General features: G+C 38.0%; 1 protein-coding gene across 3 annotated transcripts in view; it reads left to right on the plus strand.

Moving 5' to 3' along the window:
- Positions 1 to 22,122, plus strand: part of RTTN (rotatin) — a 163,405-nt gene that overhangs the window by 19,308 nt on the left and 121,975 nt on the right. For all 3 annotated transcript variants that reach the window (XM_039251940.1, XM_039251941.1, XM_039251942.1), the window contains exons 11-14: positions 6,677 to 6,847; positions 12,025 to 12,237; positions 13,430 to 13,542; positions 15,452 to 15,578. In XM_039251940.1, the coding sequence (XP_039107871.1) occupies positions 6,677 to 6,847; positions 12,025 to 12,237; positions 13,430 to 13,542; positions 15,452 to 15,578 (624 nt within the window). The remainder of the gene's footprint in view (positions 1 to 6,676; positions 6,848 to 12,024; positions 12,238 to 13,429; positions 13,543 to 15,451; positions 15,579 to 22,122) is intronic.

Raw genomic sequence — 22,122 nt, forward strand, 5'->3', positions numbered from 1 at the left:
ATGCAGGCTCCATGCTCAGTGCAGAGCCCAACACGGGACTTGATCTTACGACACTGGGATGATGACCTGAGCTGAAATCAAGAGTCAGACCCTCAACTGACTCAGCACCCCACATGGCCCAGCGCCTCTTTAAGTTTTTTGATGTATTTTGGCATATGAATACACTCATGATAATAGATTAGTTTGCATTTTCTAGAATTTTGTATGTATGAACTCATGCTTTTTTGTTTTATTTTTTTCTTTCAGTAGGATTACTTTGAGATCTAGCCATGTCGTTGTGTGTGTCAGTACTTCATGTTACTACTGGATGCCTTGTTCCTTTCTATTTGTATTTCAGTAGGGAGGATAATTTTGGAGAGTATGGATTTACTTTTTTTTTTTTGAAAGAAGTGTTTTGATTAGGCATGACTGATCAACATGTATACAGGAACCTCAAAAATGCTCTGCTACAGTATTATTTTCGCAGATCTGTAAACTATGGAGAATATCTCTATGTAATTGGAAACCATACCCTCGTATACATTTCAGTATATCACAAACCATTTTTCATTTTATATATTCTGTTTTAAAATTATCGTCTGAATCCTTTGAAGGACTGATATTCTATCTTTTCTATTAAAGCAAAACTTATTTGTCACAAAAATATATATTGGTTTCTATAGTTGCCAATTTTTTCCTCTTTATGTGATTTTGACTAAGGTCGTTGTTTTATTACACTTTGTAAATAGAGATTAGAACATAAAAAGCAAAATACTGATACTTAATACCAAGACCCATGTGTGAAAAACTCAGACCTTGATGCACACACACATACAACACACACACATGCACACACACACGTCTCTTGAAAAGAGAAACACATATTTTACAGTAGGTTTAATACATTGTTTCAGGTACTTCAATGTCTTTACCCATTAGATAGGGATATCAGTTCTTAATCAATTTTTCGTTAGTCCTTAGGGTTATAAGGACTATCTGGTAGTACTTTTAGAAGATTTTCACATATTGAAGGTTTTCAACAAGTGATTTTTTTTTCTTAGAAGTGTGAAGAATGTTTTATCAGTTGCTTCTTAAATTAACTTAAATTTTCTTGGCCAGAACATTTATCTGTAAAAGTTAGTCATTCACTTTTAACTTTTGGCTGCTGATGTTTTATGATTCAAGGAATTATTTTTACTTTAAAGGTTAAATCTGTTGTAGAAGTGCCAGTTGGTATGATAGAAATGTTAAATAAAACAGTACTGCTTAAAATTATATCTAATTCACTTTACTAGTTTAAAAGAATAAATGCCTCATAGGAAAAGAATCTCATTCCTTTGGGCATATGTTAATAAAAGCAAACAATAGAGTTTCTTAATGTCCCTACTTTTATCAAGTTTAAAAAGAAAGGTAGAATCAGTATTTTTGTTGAGTCATTAAAGGAACAAAATAATACAGGTGTTGCTATCAATGCAGAAAGTAAATATCTGAGGATATGTAATCAAATCTCTAGACCTTCCACATAGTGCTTATAGCAGTCTGGGACTCCATACCTCAGTTATGTAGGCATAGTCAAAGGAACCTGCCCACACCTCACATTGAATGTGTTTATTTCCCTCGAAGTAAATAAAAGAAAAATATTTTTACTGAACTTACTTATATTTTGTTAAGATAGAAAACTTATCTTAAGTACTTGTAAAGGTTAGGTTGACCTAAAGAATGTGATTCCTTCATTGCTTCGCTTTGAATTCAAGCCTGTTTTTATTCATTCACATGGTAAATTCAGTTCAAGGAACGAGGATCTTTGCCTCGTGCCCTGTAACCCCAGACTCCTGGGGCTGTGTTCTGTTCATGTTTTGCCTTCCCCTCTCTGTGGCTCCTGTCACTGCAAAGTCATGAAAAACAGTCTTTTCTCCTTCTTTATGCCTCATTGCTTCCACATTCCCGTCTTACCTGCTGGTAACTTAGCTAGTCAGGCATGTTGAAGAATTGCCGGTTGGAATTTAGTGGGGCTGAACGCGTTGTGAACACATCCCGAGAGAAGAGCGTTGTACCCAGTAGCGGCTCGCTGAGGGCAAGTGAACCAGACTGTGAATTTCTAACTGGGCGAGTGGAGCCCCTAATGAGCATAGGCCTTCCCTGCTGCTGCCACCCGTCCAGAGATGTGATGTTAGTTCACCAAACGTTCACATGCTCGGCACTGGGGGTGCGAGATGAACAAGAGCTGTTCTTTCCACTCTCGTGGGAGGTAGTTACTAGTTGGTGGCACTAGTAAGACAAGAAGTAAGCCTAGAGGAGTGACAGTTCACCAGGGATGCAGGATAGCACTTCCCCTGGGGTGGTCTCTGTGTTTATGAAGTCACTCAGTCTTCACGACCCTCTCACATAGATAACACATGCTACAGAGGAGGAAATGAAGCTGCTTCTTTTTCAGAGTCACTTTAGGACTCTACGTTTTTAATCCTGTTTTATTGCCAAGGATACCACGACAACAGTCCCAACTTAGAATCTCAGGGAAGGCCTTTTTGTAGATCATGACTGAACTGAGTCTTAAATTGTAAGGAAGATTTGGGTCAGCAAATAAGGGTAGGGCTTTTATCTGGCAGGAGGGAGGGAATGACACAGAGGAAATCATAGTGCTCACTCGTGGTGAGGGGGAGGTCTGGTGAGGGCAAGCAAGCAACAAGACCGCATACAACTCAAGGTGGAAGATATGGGAGAGACACTGGTCTGCTACAGAGCCTGCTCTTAGAGGGCGTTCTTCTTGATGCTGAGGATGTTGGCCTCCCTTCTGAACGCAGGATGAGCTTGGTCTTCTGCGGGAGGATGCCTGCTGAGGTTTGCACATGCTGAGGTGGTGGGCCGTGGTGGTGGGGCACGGAGATGGTCCGAGATGGTGGGTGCAGTGGTGGTGGGGCTCGGTGATGGTCCGAGATGGTGGGGTGCAGTGGTGGTGGGCACAGTGATGGTCCGAGATGGTGGGTGCAGTGGTGGTGGGGTGCAGTGATGGTCCGAGATGGTGGGGTGCAGTGGTGGTGGGCACAGTGATGGTCCGAGATGGTGGGTGCAGTGGTGGTGGGGCTCGGTGATGGTCCGAGATGGTGGGGTGCAGTGGTGGTGGGGCTCGGTGATGGTCCGAGATGGTGGGTCGCGGTGTTGGAGAGCAGTGGTGGTCTGAGATTGTGGGGCGCCGTGGTGGTGGAGTGCAGTGGTGGTCGTAGATGGTGGCACATGGTGGTGGTGGTGCGTGGTGATGGTCCGAGATGGTGGGGCGCGGTGGTGGTGGGGTGCGGTGGAAGGGAAATGCAGAAGATGAGGCTGAGAGCATTGTGGGGGAGAGCCCCATCTAGGTAATTGTATCAGCATCCAGGTAGATGCTTCCCAGTATCTACCACTTACTTTATAATGTGTGGATAGAGGAGAAATTGTGTTTACACTATAAATTCTGTTTTATCGAGACTGTTTGGAATATATTGCTAATCTGATTTAATTCTCCACCTTCTTTTCCTGAAAGCAATGAATATCCTCTGAAAACTGGCCTCTCTCCCCCTCCATCAACTACTTCATAGCCTTTTGAACATTTTTAGCCCAACAGATTAAAACTGTGGACTAGTTTCTGTTGCTTTTTAATCCTTTCTTTTCTTAAAACATTACCGCTCTCCCTTTTTTTTTTTTTTAACTTAGAAAAAATGCTGGAAATAGTGAAAATTGCAAGCCTGATTCTTTTTTCTTTTTTCCTTTTTAAATCCAAGTTAGTTAACATATAGTGTAATAATGACTTCAGTAATAGAATTTGGTGACTCATCACTACATATGACACCCAGTGCTCATCCCAAAAGTGTCCTCCTTAATGCCCATCACCCATTTAGCCCATCTCCCCACCACATCTCCCTCCATCAGCCCTGTTTTTTTTTCTGTATTTAAGAGTCTCTTATGGTTTGCCTCTCTCTGTTTTTATCTTATTTTTGCTTTTGTTTCTATGTTCATCTGCTTTGTTAAAAAATTTTTTTTGTAATGATTATTTCTGAGAGAGAGAGACAGAGCATGAGCAGGGGAAGGGCAGAGACAGAGGGAGACACAGAATCTGAAAGGCCCCAGGCTCCCAGCTGTCAGCACAGAGGCCGAAGTGGGGCTCGAACTCATGAGGCACAAGATCATGACCTGAGCAGAAGTCGGACTTAACCCATGGAGCCACCCACACACCCGCATCTGTTTTGTTTTTTTTTTTTAATTTTTTTTTTAATGTTTTATTTATTTCTAGGAGAGAGAGAGAGAGAGACAGTGTGAGCAGGGGAGGGTCAGAGAGAGAGGGAGTCACAGACTGAAATAGGCTTCAGGCTCTGAGCTGGCAGTCAGCACAGAGCCGGATGCGGGGCTCGAACCCACGAACCGCGAGATCATGACCTAAGTGAAAGTCGGACACTTAACCGACTAAGCCACCCAGGCGCCCCATTCTGAGTTTATTTTTGTGTGTGGTGTAAGAAAGTGGTCCAGGTTCATTCTTCTGCATGTTGCTGTCCAGTTTTCCCAACATCATTTGCTGAGGAGACTTTTTTCCGTTGGATATTCTTTGCTGCCTTGTCCAAGATTAGTTGGCCATAAGTTTGTGGGTCCATTTCTGGGTTCTCTGTTCTGTTTCATTGATCTATGTGTCTATTTTGGTGCCAATACCATGCCGTCAATGATTACAGCTTTGTAATACAGCTTGAAGTCTGGAATTGTGATGGCTGCAGCCTTGGTTTTCTTTCTCAGGATTGCTTTGGCTATTTGGGGTCTTTTCTGGTTCCATACACATCTTAGGATTGTTTGTTCTAGCTCTGTGAAGAATGCTCGTGTTATTTTAATAGGGATTGCACAAAATGGATTATTACAGTACTTTGTTTTTATACTATTTTGAGAAGCATTCAATTCATCTTTGGACTTATTAAGGTTATTTGAAACAGTTTACAAGTAAATAGACTTTTTAGAAAAAGCTCTGTAATATGGAGATCTTAAGTTAATGTTCATTAATTCAAATTGTAAATTGTCAAAGTAAATGTTGAATAACATATATTGTTTGTAAGTATATAAAAATATTATTTTAATGGAGAAGTGCTACGTGGAAGAATGGTATGTCAATATAGTAATATTGTCACTGTGTTTCTACTTTGTTTTTTTGCAGGGGGCTGGTAGTTATTAATATAATGACCTCTGGTTTAACTTTTATTAATTTTTAGATTTTTTTATTGGGATTAGAGAAGGTAGCCTTAAATATATAATTAAATATATATTAAATATATTAATTTTTGAGGAACTGCCATATTGTTTCCATAGTAACGGCACCGTTTTATATCCTTACCAGCAAGGCACAGAGGTTCCAGTTTCTCTGCATCCCCAGCACTTATTATTTGTCTCTTTTGTTTTTTTGTTTCAAGTTTCTGTTTAAATTTTAGATATTTAACATGTACTGTGATACTGGCTTCAAGAGTAGAATTTAGTGATTCATCAGTTACATGTAACACCCAGTGCTCATCCCAACAGGTGCCTGCGTTAGTGCCCATCCCCCATTTAGCCCATCCCCTTGTCCCGTCCCCAACTCCCCAGTGTGCCTCCAGCCACCCCTCAGTTTGTTCTGTTGTGAAGAGTTTCTTATGGTTTGCCTCCGTCTCCTTTTTTTCCCTTCCCCTATGTTCATTTGTTTTGTTTTTTAAATTCCACATGTGAGTGAAATCATATGGTATTTGCTTTCCTCTGACTGACTTATTTTACTTCACATAACACACTCCAGCTCCACCCATGGTAGTAGCCATCCTAATGGAGGTGAAGCAGTATCTCATTGTAGCTTAGATCTTTAATGTAATATTTTTAGGCTTCATACCTTTTAATTTGCTTCCAATATATTTATTCTTGAATGAAAAAATTTCTGGCATACATTTTTATCCTGAGTTTACAGAGGATTTCCTATTTTTGTTTTCATAGATCCTCAGTGGAGAGGTGAGAGTGAGGTCTCTCTCCAGTGCTCCTTTGTTCTGTCTTCCTGGTGCTGTCCTTTTACCAGCTAGTTTATGGGCGAATGTTAGCACATAGAGATGTATTTTTTTTTTTGTTTTGTTTTGAAATTTTTGTTTAATGTTTATTCATTTTTTTTTTTTACAAATAGTTTATTGTCAAATTAGTTTCCACATAACACTCAGTGCTCATCCCCACAAGTGCCCTCCTCCATGCCCATCCCTCCTCCCCCCCACATCCATCAGTCCTCAGTTTTTGTCAGCATTCAAGAGTCTCATAGAGATGTATTTTGATCTCTATTGTTGGGATTTGCAAGTTAACTTTCTGTATACCTGCCACTGTGTTAAGCATACAATAAGCCCAGTACATACTTTGTGAGAGATTGACGTGCTGATTTGGAACTTAGAACAATGAAGCATGAGAAACAGGAGGAATTTATGCTTCACTAAACTTTTGTATTTATTTTTATTATTACAATTCATATTAAATACATAAACGTTAGGTTAAAAAACTTTTGGTGTGCCTGTTATTCACTTGTGGTGTTCTAAATGATCTCAGCAGGTAAAGGTGATTCTTATAGGGAGGAGGAAATTTTTGTTTGGGTTTGTTTTGTTATTCAGTCATAATATTTTAAATTACTCTCTGTGAAATTTTCCATACTGGCTCCTGAAACTGGTTGTTTCCCTCTCTCATGTTTAAATGTCTACAGAAAGAGAAACTGCTCATGGTGCTAGCGTCCCTAGGAGATGCCGTGTGCCACCATAAGAGCGGTGTCAGTTCGGACCAAGCGGAGGCCGTGCAGGTGCATCACCGGATGGCCTTTGTGAGCACGTCCCTGTTCGCGGTCCGAGCGCTGCAGACGCTTCTCCCTGTGGAGAAGGTGAGGGGGGTCATGTTGCTTGTGGTTTACCAAATGTTACGAGTAAGTGTTCGGTTGTAAACTTCCTCTGATCAGTTAATGATTTATAAAGATGATATTGGAATTGGAGTAATGGAGAAAGACTGACAGATTTGAACACTTTTGACAAATGGTTTGGTAGAAAGAAAACATTAATTCTAAAAACAATTCTTTTTTTAGGCAACTTCTTAAAATTGTAGTGTAACATGTTTGGAAAAGTACACAGTTAAGTGCATTTTTACAAAATGAATGTATCTGTTTAAAAAGTGACCACCACCCCAGAACGTGAAATAGAATGTTACCTGCATTTCAGAGGTCTCTTCCCATCCGTTACCCCTCATTCTTTTGTCCAAGCTAAACTTCTCCTTTCTGACTTCCTTCACTATCGACCAGTTTGTCTGTTTTTCAATAGTACATGAATGGAATTACAAGGAATATACTTGTTGAGGATTTTTTTTTTTTTGAGATTCATCACTTTTGTTGCTTGTAGCAGTTGTTTGTTATATAACTATATGTTAAAGATGATTTTAGTAGGTGTACGTATTTCTCTTAAATCTTTTCATGACTGGGGTTTTAAAGTTTACTTATTTGTTTTGAGAGAGAGGAAAAGAGACTAGAGGAGGGGCAGAGAGGGAGACAAAGAACCTAAAGCAGGCTCCAGACTCTGAGCTGTCAGCACAGACCCCAATGCATGGCTTAAACTCATGAACTGTGAGGTCACGACCTGAGCCAAAGTTGGATGCTTAACCGACTGAGCTACCCAGGCACCTTATGACTGTGTTTTTAAATAGAAGTTATATCTCTGAATTTAAATGTTAGTTGTAAAACATCTCAAATGATTCATGCACACGGGTTTTGTAGTGTACTTACTGCAAAAAGACAGGTGGGCATGTCTCAGTGAAGGCGTAGGAGAGATTGCTGCAACTAAGGAGCTATTTCCTGTGCCTTTTTTTTTTTTTAATATTTTTTTATTTATTTCTAGGAGAGAGAGAGAGACAGCGTGAGCAGGAGAGGGTCAGAGAGAGAGGGAGTCACAGACTGAAACAGGCTCCAGGCTCTGAGCTGGCAGTCAGCACAGAGCCCGACGCGGGGCTCGAACCCACCAACCGCGAGATCATGACCTAAGCGAAAGTCGGACGCTTAACCGACTAAGCCACCCAGGCGCCCCTCCTGTGCCTTTTAATGTCCTTTGTTATAGATGTTTGCCCTTTTTTTCTAGAATTCTGCATGGTATATAGACTCCCATTTTTTTACATTTACATTTACATATGTAATATATTATCAAGTTATCTGGGAAAACAAGAACAAAACATTAAATTTTAAATTTAATATTTTGCTGTAGAGAAAAGAGCATTACTTACTCTATTAATTTTAATTTTTAACTTTTATTCATCAGTCATTATGTTTCTGAAGAAATTTTCTGTTTTGAGGAAGTTTTCTAATGTCTAAGCATTATGAATTGAAGAATTCCAGTCATGCAAGACTGTAATTGCATTTAAAATATGGATGTCTCACTTTACCTAAGAATATATAGCTGAAAAATTAGTAGTGCTACGTTAACTTGTTACTAAGTATTACAGATTATCACCTTATAGGTTGAAGTATTGATGGAAAACATCAGTTATACCATATAATTTTATTTATTGTTTTTGGCGATAGATTTTTTTTTCATCTGTACTTGTTTGGGCAGGAATCAATTAAAGCAGAAATCAACAGTTTATTTTATTTTGAGTTACTTCAATGCTAGAATAAAATAAAGCCTCCGTGTATATTTTACCTTTTGAAGTTAGTTCTTTTTTATTTATTAGTTTTTGTTTTTGAAGGTAAATCACTATCTGTCAATTTGGTACCTTTCTTAAATACATAACTTGCCACTTTATAAGAATAGAAAATAAGGCCATGGAGGAGACTGTGATTAAGGTATTGGTTTATAGATGGCTATAATTGCTTTCATTGATAAACTAAGAACTTTAAAATCCTATTACATTGCTGTTAAATTTCTTTCAGTTTATATGAATAGAAGATTATGCTGCCCTCTGCCTGTTGCTGGCCCACCAAAAATTGAAATGCGGTTTGGATTCTAAAACTTCCAACCTGGAAAGTGGTTTTTAAATATTTGTGTTGCCACCTGCCAGATACTTAATTTGGAAGTTGGAAAATGATAATGTGAATCTTCGTAGAGATTTCTTAGATTTGAAAGTTTGAAAGATAACTGTGAGGGCCTTTTTGAAATGGATAATTATTGGTTTGAAAAGATTTTGAAAAATACCTATCAGCAGGCTAAAATGATGAATTGGTAATCTTATGAAAAACAATCTGGTTGGATAAATCAATTTGGTGAGAAATAAGAGCTAAAACTATTGGCTGTGTGCTCAAAGCAGCATCCAGAACATTGTAGGACCCTTTGGGACTCTTTCTAAGCCAGCAGCCTGCGGATGCAGAATTTATATCCCAAGCCTCTGATTGTTTCACTGAGATATATATATCCCTAATAATTTACGAAAGCTGATAGATTCAGAGCACACTTCTTAAAGTCTAATGTGCAAAAAGATCACGTAGAGATCTTGTTAATGAGATCTTGCACATTCTGATCCATTAGTTCTGGAGTAGGACTTGGAAGTCTGCATTTTCAGAAGCCCTTGGGTAATGCTGTGCCTTCTCTGAGTGGGAAGGTTCAGAGAAAGCAATGTTATGTCCCTCCTGCCGCACCCCCACACCCCCTCCCCCCCAGCATTTGAGATAGTCTTGCTGATTCTTTTTTATCTAATAGTGGTGATAGATTTGCCCTGAAGCGTCTTCACTTTTAGTTCTGACTGACACGTGAATGATGCTGATATATGTAGGAAGGCTGTCTTCAGTCTTTTGGCTGTCATCAGTCCAATGGGCTGTGCTGGGATTAGACTTGAGACTGTAGCATGGTGCTTTGAGCTGCTGACATGATGAGGTTTCAGATGTAGGTAATGAAGACGTCAGAATTTCTTAAAAATGAGGTGAGAAGAAAGAAAAGAAATTAATGTTTATTATGTGACACTGCTGAACATCAGGTCAGTGCTTAATTCTCACTTCAGACTCTTAATTCTCTGACTAGAGTCAGAGAAAGAGCTTTTTAAACTAGAACCTAGTGCCTTTGGAGTTAGATCCATGAGACTTTAATATCTTAGCACAGTGCCCAGCTCCCAAAGTCTCCTTTGCTAATTCTTCTTTCTCTTTCTAACCTTTGAAAGGAGTAAAACCCAGGACTGACCCATTTGTGGTCTTTAAGTACCATGTTTGCTGACACCTCCTTGGTTCATAGTTCCAGACGACGTGTGTCACCTGAACTGCAAACTCAGATTCAACATCCTTCGACATCTTCACTTGGCAACAGTCGATATTTCCAACGTCACACGTCTCAACCCTAATTCTGCACTCCTCTGTTCTTCCTACAGCCTTCCCTCTCTGGAGGAGAGCACCTTCGTTCTTCTGGCTGATTGTTGGTCAGGCAGAACGAACACTTAGAGTAGTCCTTGATTCCTGTCATGCACACACACCTAGATCCAGTCCCTGTGCAAAATCTGTCATTTTTTCCTTGACGTCTGTCTGGAATCTGAACACGTCTTGCCATTCCGTCTGTTGTTACCTGGGTTCGAGGCACCTTTCTTGCCCAGGTTGTTACGGCAGCTCTCACCCCTGCCTGTTCCATCCGCTCCTCCAGACTGCTCTTGGGACTTGGTGAAATCTCCCAGTGCTTCCCCAGGGCAAGGGGCAAGTCTTAAGGTGACCCGGAGCCCTGTCTGATGTGTTCACCACTACTCCCCCCACCGTCCCTCAGCGGTAGCTGTGCCAGCCCCTTGTCTCTGGGCTTTTGTACTTGCAGTTCCCTCTCTTATGGGTGCTTTTCTGCCAAAGAGCCACATGTCACTCTATCAGAGAGGCCTTCCCCTACTGCTCGGAGTAGTGGCACATCCCCACCCTGTTTCCTGCTGTGTCCCGAGGGTCTGGGACGCCGCCTGGCATACTGTAGAGAACACGGTAGGTGCCCAGCAAGTATTTGCTGAGTGAGCAAATGGTAGGTGAGCAGATAATCTACTTTGCCTCTCTTTTTCCCTTCTAAGAGAATTCTTCACAGAATCATGAAATTTCTCTTGATTTTCTAATAGCTGCTGTCTTGATAGTTGGGTTTTATTTCATGCTCATATAAAACTAAAAATTTGAATCCTATAATTTCTGATATATATTTGGCAATTTAATTTAGAAGCATCATTTAGCTGATTCAGCCCTTAATCTTAGATTTTCAGGCAGTTAATAATTATTCTTAAAATAGGATATGCATGAAATAAATGGTGACCAAACCTGCCCTTTAATAAAGAGCATTTCAGCCAAAGCAGTAAGCTCTGCAAAAGGATTTTCTCCAAACATTGAATTTTTAATCCTGTTTCTTTAATTGACTCAGAATCCTGACACCAGATTCAAATAATTAAAAACCAGAACCCAAACAAACAGTTCTTTCAATTTTAAATCAATTGATATAGGGTTATAAAATGTATAATATTTCATTTGGGCTTGTTGATTTTATACTAATTAAGGGTCATTCCTCTCTGAGTGTTTAGAACTATTTAAGTATTGTTGAATTTCCTGTCTCCCCTCTAAAATATGAACTAAACAAAAAATCACTTTCTGTTCAAATCAGTCTATAGTTGTGTATGATTTAGTGTTACTCAGTTCAGTATGTAGTTAATAAGCCCTGGGTTATGTGTGCAGCTTCGGTGAAGTGCTCTTGTTCTCAGGAGTTTATTGCATTATTCTGCAGATTTATGTGCACAGCATGAAATACCTAGATCACAAAGCCTCCTGCCTTCAGTTTCCTGGCAGAGATATAAACAAGGTTCAAGGCCTGAGGGGAAAGTGACTCTGGGAATTGCTTTGGGGAAGAAGGAAGTATCCTGTGTTCCAGGCTTTTGGAAGGAGTTGAAGTTGGGACTTGAGTCGTTCTGAGACCAGAAAAATTACATTGAATAAGACATAGAAGTGAGTGGGGTGTTAAGGAATAGAATTTTCTTTGGAAAACCACGGACTTTGTGATAGAGAATGATTAAAATAAAAAGTTGAGCTAGCTGTATTAACATCATAGTCTACCATATTTTTCTAAAACATTTTTAACTTGTTTTTTATTCATGAAGGCGAGCCGCTTATTACCCGAGCCTATGGCAGCAGCATTATTTTTGGTTTCTCTGGACATGCCTATTTCTCTGGAATATCCAAATATTCACGAAGCTGTTGTGGCATATCTGGAACAGCTGAATTCTGAAAACTACAGTATTTATAAACAAACTGCGGAGGCTGTTTACTCAATCGAATGTACCTGTAACTTCCTGTCTGATGTTGGGAAGGAGGTAAAAAGTTCTGTAAATATCTTTTAAACATTCCTTTGGTAAAACATTTAGAAAATGTAACCTGTACCTTCAAACTGATGGGCATATAACAATGGAATTTTGGAGGTGGGATACATAATTATTGAGTTCTCATTTTTCAGATTAAAGTAAGTAAAGGTAAAACAAAGACTTTGGAATAATGACTGGTATACATTGTTGAGACCCAGTGGTTTTTGAAAAGGCAGTAGTTATCAATGTCTTAATATTTAGTAGAATTCCAGTTTGAACTGACTTACTGTGTGTGAACACAGTGACAATTGACACAGACGACTCTATGGGCCATTTTAGTGCGTATCTGTAGACCTATTTTCCCTTTAATATTTTATAGACTCACTACATACACAAAGAGCCTGATTTTTCATTAAATAAAATCATGAAGTAGGTTGTAAGGTAGGATGACTTTAGGTGCAGTGTTACAGCAATGATTATGTATTGTTATTTATCCCTTTTAGAGATACTTTTTGGATATTTAGTACATTATCAGTGAAGGGGTTTATGAGTCTTAGAAACAACTGACTACAATAGTTGTTTACTGTTTGAAAGTACCAAAAATGGGTCCTGAAGATCTTAAAAAATTTGGTAATGAATTTTTATTCCTTTTGTTTCCTACAGTGGAATCTATCTCAATCTCTTAGTTCTAATTTTCCTTTATTTACCTGTTATTTTTTCCTTTTCTTTTGCCATATCTCACTGCTGCTGGCTTCTCATTTCTTCCGTGATAGAAGTTTAGATTGTCAAATGATTTCTGTGATATTCTGCATAGTCAGTTAATCGTGATGTGTTGGTTGTCCTTTATGTTTGTAGAAGTGGTGAGGATGTAGAATGGGAAGTGCATCATAAAATACACGAGTCCTTTCTTAAGTCTACAGTCAGCAGGGAGATAGGGCTACAAACGGTCAAAGAACAAGGCCACTTGCTTGTAACTTTAAGCCTACTTAGAGGTGAAAAATAGTCTCTTGTGGCATTTAGCTAAGAATTTTCCCCCCTTGGCTGACATTTTTAGTTTGCTTGTTAGGAAAGTGGACTTAAGCAAATGTGAACAGCCTTGGGGGTCTTTGAATGATCTAATTTCTTGAAGTTGCTTAGTTAGCTGTTGAGAATTCTTTTGTACATGAACTTAACATTTACTGTTCCATTCTGGTGTTTTTTTTAGGGAGAGAAGAATCTCTTAGAATTAGTGGAGCTGGCAGACCAAGGCTTGCGAAGCTTTTCCTGTCATCAGCATTTGCCCCTAATAAAGGAAATCGTCTGCATGTGTTCAAAGATGTAATACTTGCTTTCTTGATATGATTATATTATTATAGGACATATTGTGTGTGTGTGTGCACTTAGGAACCATGAAAACAGAACTGGCCTTGTTACTGTTTTTTAATCAAAATTGTTTTTATATATGCTTGATCTCTGAACTATGTATGTATGGCTGCATCTTAACTATTTTATAGGGTAAACTTAAAAAATGCCACACCTATAATCAAAATGAATTGTCCCTGGATTTTTATACATTTGTTTTGGTGTCCATCCAAACCAAGCATATTTGTTTATTTGTCTCTAAAGTTTCGTTGAATAACTTAAATTGAGGGTTTGTTTTTTTTTAATGTAAGTTTCAATGCTTCTTACCTTTTTCCTATATGGATTTTTAGAATGTGTCATGCATTGGTTAATTTATTTTGAAGACACTGGAGCAGATTTATGTGTAGAACTTGGTATCTTCATTGATTTTGGAAAGAGTAAATTCCATGAGGATAAATATTGATTAAGTATGGGATTTATTTATTACCTCACATAGTTACTGTCGTTGTGTGTGTATGTGGTAAGAACACTTAAGATATGTTTTCTTAACAAGTGTCAAGGATACAATATAGTATTATTAACTCTAATCCCCACAGAGTACATTAGATCTCCAGAAGTTATTCATTCCGAATAACCAAAACCTTTTGAACAACATCTCCATAGTTCCCCTGTTCCCTATCCCCTGGTCACCACTGTTCTGTCTCTGCTTCTATGCGTCTGGACCCTTAAATCACACGTGTCAATGTGATCATGCAGTGTATTTGTCTTTCCGCACCTGGCTTATGTTACTTAGCATGATGGCCTCCTGCTTCATCTATGTTGTCACAAATGATAGGATTTCCTTCTTTTTTATATACAAAGGAATAATATTCCATTGTATATATACACCACATTTTCTTTATTTGAGTATCTGTTGACGGACACTTGGATTGTTTCCATATATGGTTACCCTGGAATGATACAGGTTTGAACTGTGAGAGTAATGCAGATTTTCTTCAGTAAATACATGTGTAGTACTGTAAATGTCTTTTCCCTTATGATTGTTCAGACTTTTTTCCCTCTAGCTTACTTTATTATAAGAATACAGTGTATAATAGATAAAACATACAAAATATGTGTTATCAACTGTTACAATTATCGGGAAGGTTTCTGGTCAGTAGTAAGGTACTAGTAGCTAAATTTTTAGGGAGTCGTAAGTTAAACATGGTTTCTTAACTACATGGAGGTCGGTGTCCCTAACCCCTGTGTTGTTCAAAGGTCAACTGTATTGGCTGTTATGAATAATATTGGGATGAACATGGGAGAACAGATATTTCTTTGTGATATTGATTTCATTTCCTTTGGATTTATAATGAGAAGTAGGATTGATGGATCACATGGTAGTTCTATTTTTAATTTTGAGGAAACACTGTACTATTTTCCATAATGGAGATATCCATTTACATTCCAAACAAGGGTTTTTAAAGACTTTTTCAGGTACTTTTTTTAAAAAGGATTTTTTTTTTAATATTTATTTTTAAGGGAAAGAGAGAGAGAGAACGTGAGCAGGGGAGGAGCAGAGAGAGGGAGATAGAATCTGGAGCAGGCTCTGAGTTGTTAGCACAGAGCCTGACGTGGGGCTTGAACTCACAAACGGTGAGGTCACAACCTGAGCTGAAGTTGGACGCTTAACCAATTGAGCCACCCAGGTGCCCCTTGGGTACTTTTTAAGAGAATATTTTTTGTCTTGAAACAAGTGCTTGGGTAAATATTAATATGGGGTGTTAGTTGAATAAGATCCCAGTTCAAGGAATTGGAGTAGGAAGAAACCTCTTCCAACATTCTTTTCAATCTCTTTAGTAACTTGCTTACCTTAGATGTCTTGGATGTTTTACCTTTTTACCAGCTGGAAATCGGCACAGGCCAGTCCATTACTTCAAGGAGAAAGTCAGAAGGTATTTCTCCGAATGTTGTCTCACCCATTACTGCAAGTGAAAGTTGAAACTTACAACTGCTGTTTGGAGATTATTAAGGTGAGTTTTGGGGTGTTTTTTTTTTGTTTTATTTTTGGTGGGGAGAGCTAATAGTGGATCCTTCCTTCCTTCCTTCCTTCCTTTTTCTTTCATAGCATTTTATTTTAAAGTAGGCTCCATGCCCAATGTGAGACTTGAACTTATAACTCTGATATCAAGAGTCTCATGCTCTACCTACTGAGCCACCCAGGTGTCCCTGGATTCTCTTATTAAAACTAAAATTAGTGGGGAGGTTGAGGGGGGGTGCCCAGACGGCTCAGTTGGTTAAGCCTCTGACTTCAGCTCAGGTCACGATCTCGCAATTTATGGGTTCAGGCCCTGCATCAGGCTCTGTGCTGACAGCTCAGAGCCTGGAGCCTGCTTCAGATTCTGTCTCTCCCTCTCTTTCTGCCCCTCCCCTGTTTGCACCGTGTCTCTCTTTCTCAAAAACAAATAAACGCTAAAAAAATTTTAAAAAACCCAACGACTCTAAAATTAGGGATGCCTGGGTGGCTCAGTCGCTTAATCTAACTCCAGCTCTTGATTTTGGCTCCAGTCAGGACCTCACAGTTCATGATTTTGAACCCATACCATTTGGAGCCTGCTTGGGATTCTCAATCTTTCTGTCTCTCTCTGCCCCTCCCCGACTCTCGTTCTCTCTCTGTCTTCTCTCTCTTGAAAATAAACTTAAAAAAAAAAAAAAAAACAACTCTATGCAGAAAAAGCACTTGATAAAATACAGCATCCTTTCTTGATAAAAACCATCAAGAAACTAGGGATAGAAGGATCATACCTCAAGATCATAAAGACCATATGCAAAAGACCCACTACTAATATCATCCTCAATGGGGAAAAACCGAGAGCTTTTCCCTTATGGTCAGGAGCACAACAAAGATGTTCACTCTCACCACTGCTATTCAACATAGTTTTGGGAGTCCTCGCTTCAGCAATCAGACAACACAAAGAAATAAAAGGCATCCAGATTGGAAAAGAGAAAGTCAAAATTTCACTCTTTGCAGACAACCTGATATGCTGTGTTGAAAACCCAAAGACCAAAAAACTGCTAGAATTGATACATGAATTCAGAAAAGTCGCAGGATATAAAATCAATGTACAGAAATTGGTTGCATTTCTATACACCATAATGAAGCAGCACAAAGAGAAATCGAGGAATCAGTCCCATTTACAATTGTACCAGAAACCGTAAAAATACCTTGGAATAAGCCACGCCAAAGAGGTGAAAAATCTATACACTGAAAACTATAGAAAGCTTATGAAAGAAATTGAAGAAGACACAAAAAAATGGAAAAATATTCCATGCTCCTGGATTGGAAGAACAAATATTATTAAAATGTTGATACTACCCAATATTCAATGCAGTCCCTATTAAAATAACACTAGCATTCTTCACAGAGATAGAACAAACAATCCTAAAATTTGTATGGAACCAGAAAAGACCCTGAATAGCCAAAGCAATCCTGAAAAAGAAAACCAAAGCTGCAGGCATCACAATTCCAGACTTCAAGCTGTATTACAAAGATGTAATCATCAAGACAGTATGATACTGGCACAAAAACAGATCAATGAAACAGAATAGAGAACCCAGAAATGAACCCACAAATATATGATCAACTAATCTTTGACAAAGCTGCAGTGAAAAAAGGTAGTCTCCTCAGCAAATGGTGTTGGGAAAACTGGACAGCGACATGCAGAAGAATGAACTTGGACCACTTTCTGATACCATACATAAAAATAACTCAAAATGGATGAAAGACTTAAATGTAAGACAGGAAGCCATCAAAATCCTAGAGAAGAAAACAGGCAACAGCCTCTTTGATCTTGGCTGCTGCAACTTCTTACTTGACAAGTCTCCAGAGGCAAGGGAAATAAAAGCAAAAATGAAATATTGGGACCTTGTCAAGATTAAAAGCTTCTGCAGAGTGAAGGAAACAATCAGCAAAACAAAAAGGCAGGCAACAGATCGTGAGAAGACATTTGCAAATGACATATCAGCTAAAGGTTAGTATCCAAAATCTATAAAGAACTTATCAAACTCAATGTCCAAAAAACAAATGATCCAGTGAGGAAATGGGTAAGAGACACATATAGACGCTTTTCCAAAGAAGACATCCAGATGGCTAACAGACATATGAAAAGATGCTCAACATCACTCATCATCAGGGAGATACAAATCAAAACCACCCTGAAATACCACCTCACACCAGTCAGAATGGCTGAAATTAACCACTCAAGCAACAACAGATGTTGGTGAGGATGTGGAGAAAGAGGAGCTCTTTTGCACTGCTGGTGGGAATGCAAACTGGTGCAGCCACTCTGGAAAACAGTATGGAGGTTCTTAAAAAAATGAAAAATAGAACTACCCTATAACCCAGCAAGGGATACAGGTGTGCTGTTCATAGGGGTCCATGCACCCCAATGTTTATAGCAACACTATCGACAATAGCAAAAGTATGGAAAGAGCCCAAATGTCCATCGATGGATGAAAGGATAAAGAAGATGTGGTATATATATGAGTATATGTATATATACATACACCATGGAGTATTACCCAGCAATCAAAAAGAATGAAATCTTGTCATTTGCAACTACATGGATGGAACAGGAGAGTATTATGCTAAGCAAAATTAGTCAGAGAAAGACAACTATCATATAACTTCACTCATATGAGGAATTTAAGATACTAAACAGATGAACATAAAGGGAAGCAAAAATAATATGAAAACAGGGAGGGGGACAAAACATAAGTGACTCAAATATAGAGGACAAACAGAGTTGCTGGAGGGGTTGTGAGGGGGGGATGGGCTAAATGGGTGAGGGGCATTAAGGAATCTACCCCTGAAATCATTGTTGCACCATATGCCAACTAACTTGGATGTAAATTAGATTTTAAATTAATTAATTAAAAATTTATGCTGTGTTATTTAATGATGAAATATAAGAAAATGTTGATTTTTATCATGTATTCAAAAGTGATTTCTATGCTCAGGAAAAGTTTAGGTTATTTGGCTTGAATGTTATAGTTTTAGCTCTGTTTTCTTAGTAATATTTATCTCTTCAAGAAAATATTTTTCTATCTTTTTAAGTTATAAAATATTTCAGCATAGAATATTACATAAAATAGTAACTATTTAAATATTGAAAGGAACATTGTACACAGATCAGTATTGAAAGATATATGTTTCTATGTACTCTTGAAAATATACTCTTATATTTATCATTGTTGTAAATACCAACTAGGTGAAACAAATGTTTACATTTTGCCAGTTTTTCTTCTGACCCTCTTTTATTCAGAGAAATAAAAATATTAGTTATAACTGAAGCTTCTTTCCCTTTTCCTCTTCTTTCATCCACCAAGACAACCACTCTTACAAAGTTGGTTGGTGTTTGTCTTTCCCATCCATATGTTTTATATATTTGCACTATGTATCTTTATAAATAATATATACAATTGTTTTTTCTGCTTAAAAAAGTATATAATTTCATAGTGTACATATGTTTTTGTTGCCTGATGGTTTTCATTTAATAGATGGACTCAGATCTTACCAGTTCATCCTAATTAGTTCATCCTAATTGCACCTTAGATTGAAAATACTTTCTACTTATTGATACATATTTGGGTTCAGTCTACTTTTTACTGGAATAAGTTTTTCAATATTTTCATTGACAGTCTGTAACTGATAGTACAGGTGTTGGAACATGCCTTGATTTTACCTTATTCCTTAATGATGGTTCAGGTGGATAGAGAACTATAGGTCTGTTGCTGTTTTTCTGTAGCACTTTGCCGAGAGTGCTTTCTTCTTGTTTGGCTTCTATCATTGTTGAGAAGTCTGTTATCAGGTAAATATAATTTCTGTGTGTGTGTGTGTGTGTGTGTGTGTTGTTTAATTGTTTTTAAGATCTTTTCCTTGTCACCAGTGTTCTACAGTTTCATTACGGTGTGTCTGTGTGTACAATTTTTATATATCTTGTTTAGTACTCTTTAGCCAGAAGAGTCAGGTCTCCATTTCTGGATAATTCTTAATCACTACTGTTTCTCTTATCCTTACTGCTGTCTCCAAATAGAACTCTCATTAGATCTAAGTAGACCTCCTTATTTTACTCTCTGTGTCTTTTAAGTCCTCTTTCACGTTTTCCATATCATTTTTTTAAATTTGTTTGGATGGAATTCCTCAGTGCAGTCATTCATTATGCTAGTTCTTCAGCTATGTCTAATTTGCTTTATAAAAATTGTAATAAAATATACAAAACACAAAATTTACCAATCATTTATAAGTGTCATTAAGTACGTTTACATTGTTGTGCAGCCATCATCATTATCCATTGCCAAAACTTTTAACTTCCCAAATTGAAAGTCTGTACCCATTAAACAATAACTCCCCATTCTCCCTCCCACCAGCTCCTAGTAGCCATCATTCTACTTTCTAAGTGAGACTGTGCTAGGTACCTCATATAAATGGAATCATAGAGTATTTCCTTTTTTGTGTCTATTGTTTTTTTTTTTAATTGATGTTTTCAGGGTTCGTGTATGTTATAGCATATATCAGAATTACACTCCTTTTTAAAGGCTGTATAATATTCTGTTGCAAGTAAATACCACATTTGTTGAAGGGCCACCCTCTGTTCAAGGAGATTTGGGTTGTTTCCCTCTTTTGGCTGTTGTGAACAATGCTTCTTTGGACATGGGCATACAGATATTTGAGTCCCTGCTTTTATTTCTTTTGAGTGTATATCCAGAAGTAGAATTACTGTTTTTTTCTTTTTAAAAACATATATGTATTTTTAAAAGTTTATTTATTTGAGAGAGAGAAAGCATGCGTGTGGGGGAGGAGCAGAGAGACAGGAAGAGAAAATCCCAGGCAGGCTCCATGCTCACAGTGTGGAGCTGGACACAGGGCTCAATTCTATGAACCGAGAGATCATGATCAGAGCCAAAATCAAGAGTCCAAGACAATGCTTAGCTGACTGAACTACCCAAATGCCCTTGTTTTTACTTTTTTATAAATAACAACCACCTTGATTTCATCATCATTGCTTTTAATTTATTTGTCAAGTTTTAAATTTCACTTCTTGCATTTTTCATTACTGTATTCTTTCTTTGCTTCTTTTTTTAAATAATTTTTTTAAATGTTTATTTTTGAGAGAGACAATACAATCCGGTGAGGGGCAGAGAAAGAGGGAGACAGAGGACCTGAAGCAGGCTCTACACTGACAGCACAGAGCCTCATATGGGGCATGAACTCACGAACCACGAGAGCATGACCTGAGCTGAAGCTGGAGGCTCAACCATCCAGGCACCCCTCTTTGCTTCTTTTTTAACTCATTGTTTTCATAATAGTCTTTCATTTTCTTCTTTTGCTCCTTTGAAAATTTTAAACATACTATTTTATAATCTTATTTAGATTATTCTATTATATAGAATGCTCTCATTTATTATGAGTATTGAATCTCTTTTATGTTGTTATTTTCAGCAGGTGTGTGACTTTTGATTGTAAGGTTATCTTTGGCAGGTAGTTTATACTTTGGGAATCTTATATTCTTTGGCATTGGTGTTATAGTTACTTCTGCCATATTTCCAGGGATTTGACAGATTTGATAAGTACCATAGCCTGAAGGGGCTTGTTAGGAATTGATATCTTCATTTAATATGTTGAAATACTCATCAAAAGAACCAGTTGAGAGGGAAAGGTAGAGGGTGACAAGTGGCTAATTAAGAGAAGCTAGTGCCTTTGAAAGTTGAAGGCATTGGGATCTAGAATATTGATGATTAATTGAACTTAGGTGGGCTTAGATGTAGCAGCAAGTTGAATTCTCTATTCTCTTTGAGATTGAGAGTAAGTGGTATTTGCAATGTGTTTGAAATGACTGGTATGAGCAGAGGTTTGATACGATCAAATAGAAGGATTGAGTTGCATTGAAAGCTCAGTTGATTGTTTTAATAATCTTATTAGTGAAACTAATCTACTTTGTATAGTTATCTTTGGCTAGCTGTGGTTTGGGAGAATGTGAAAGTTTGGATCCATGGATCTTTGCGGGTTTTCCTTGAAGATGGGAGGGAAGGCCTTTGGTGAAAGTGAGCTAAGTAGTTGAAGTGATAGCCCATAGAATCAGAGGAAGTAAAGGCCAGAGGGAAGGAAGTAGGTGGGATTATACACTGGAGGTCAAAGAAGTAGTATGTTACAAAGTGTTAAGCTAGGTAGAAACCTGTCGTTATGATTTTAGAGGGAAAACAAGTAAAAGCTAAGTTGAAGTGTTCCTGAGATACAGGGCAGCTAATGTTATTAAGATGAGGAGGTCCAGAAGCTGAGATCCTCATGCATGGGATTGTTCTTACACTCAGAACTTTACAATAGTGGCATTGGCTTTGATGTTCATATCCTTGAAGTGAATTTTAAATAATTCCTTGGAATGCCTTGCAACCATTATGAAGCTTTGAATTTTATTCTGAGTTCGGTGAATGATTTTATGCAGGAGCATGATTTGATCTGATTACCTTTTTTAAAAAAGATCACTCTTCCTATGGTGTGGAAAATCAGTTGTCCGGGGT

Source organism: Hyaena hyaena, unplaced genomic scaffold (assembly GCF_003009895.1).
Source record: "Hyaena hyaena isolate Hyena2069 unplaced genomic scaffold, ASM300989v1 scaffold_404, whole genome shotgun sequence".
NCBI lineage: Eukaryota > Metazoa > Chordata > Mammalia > Carnivora > Hyaenidae > Hyaena > Hyaena hyaena.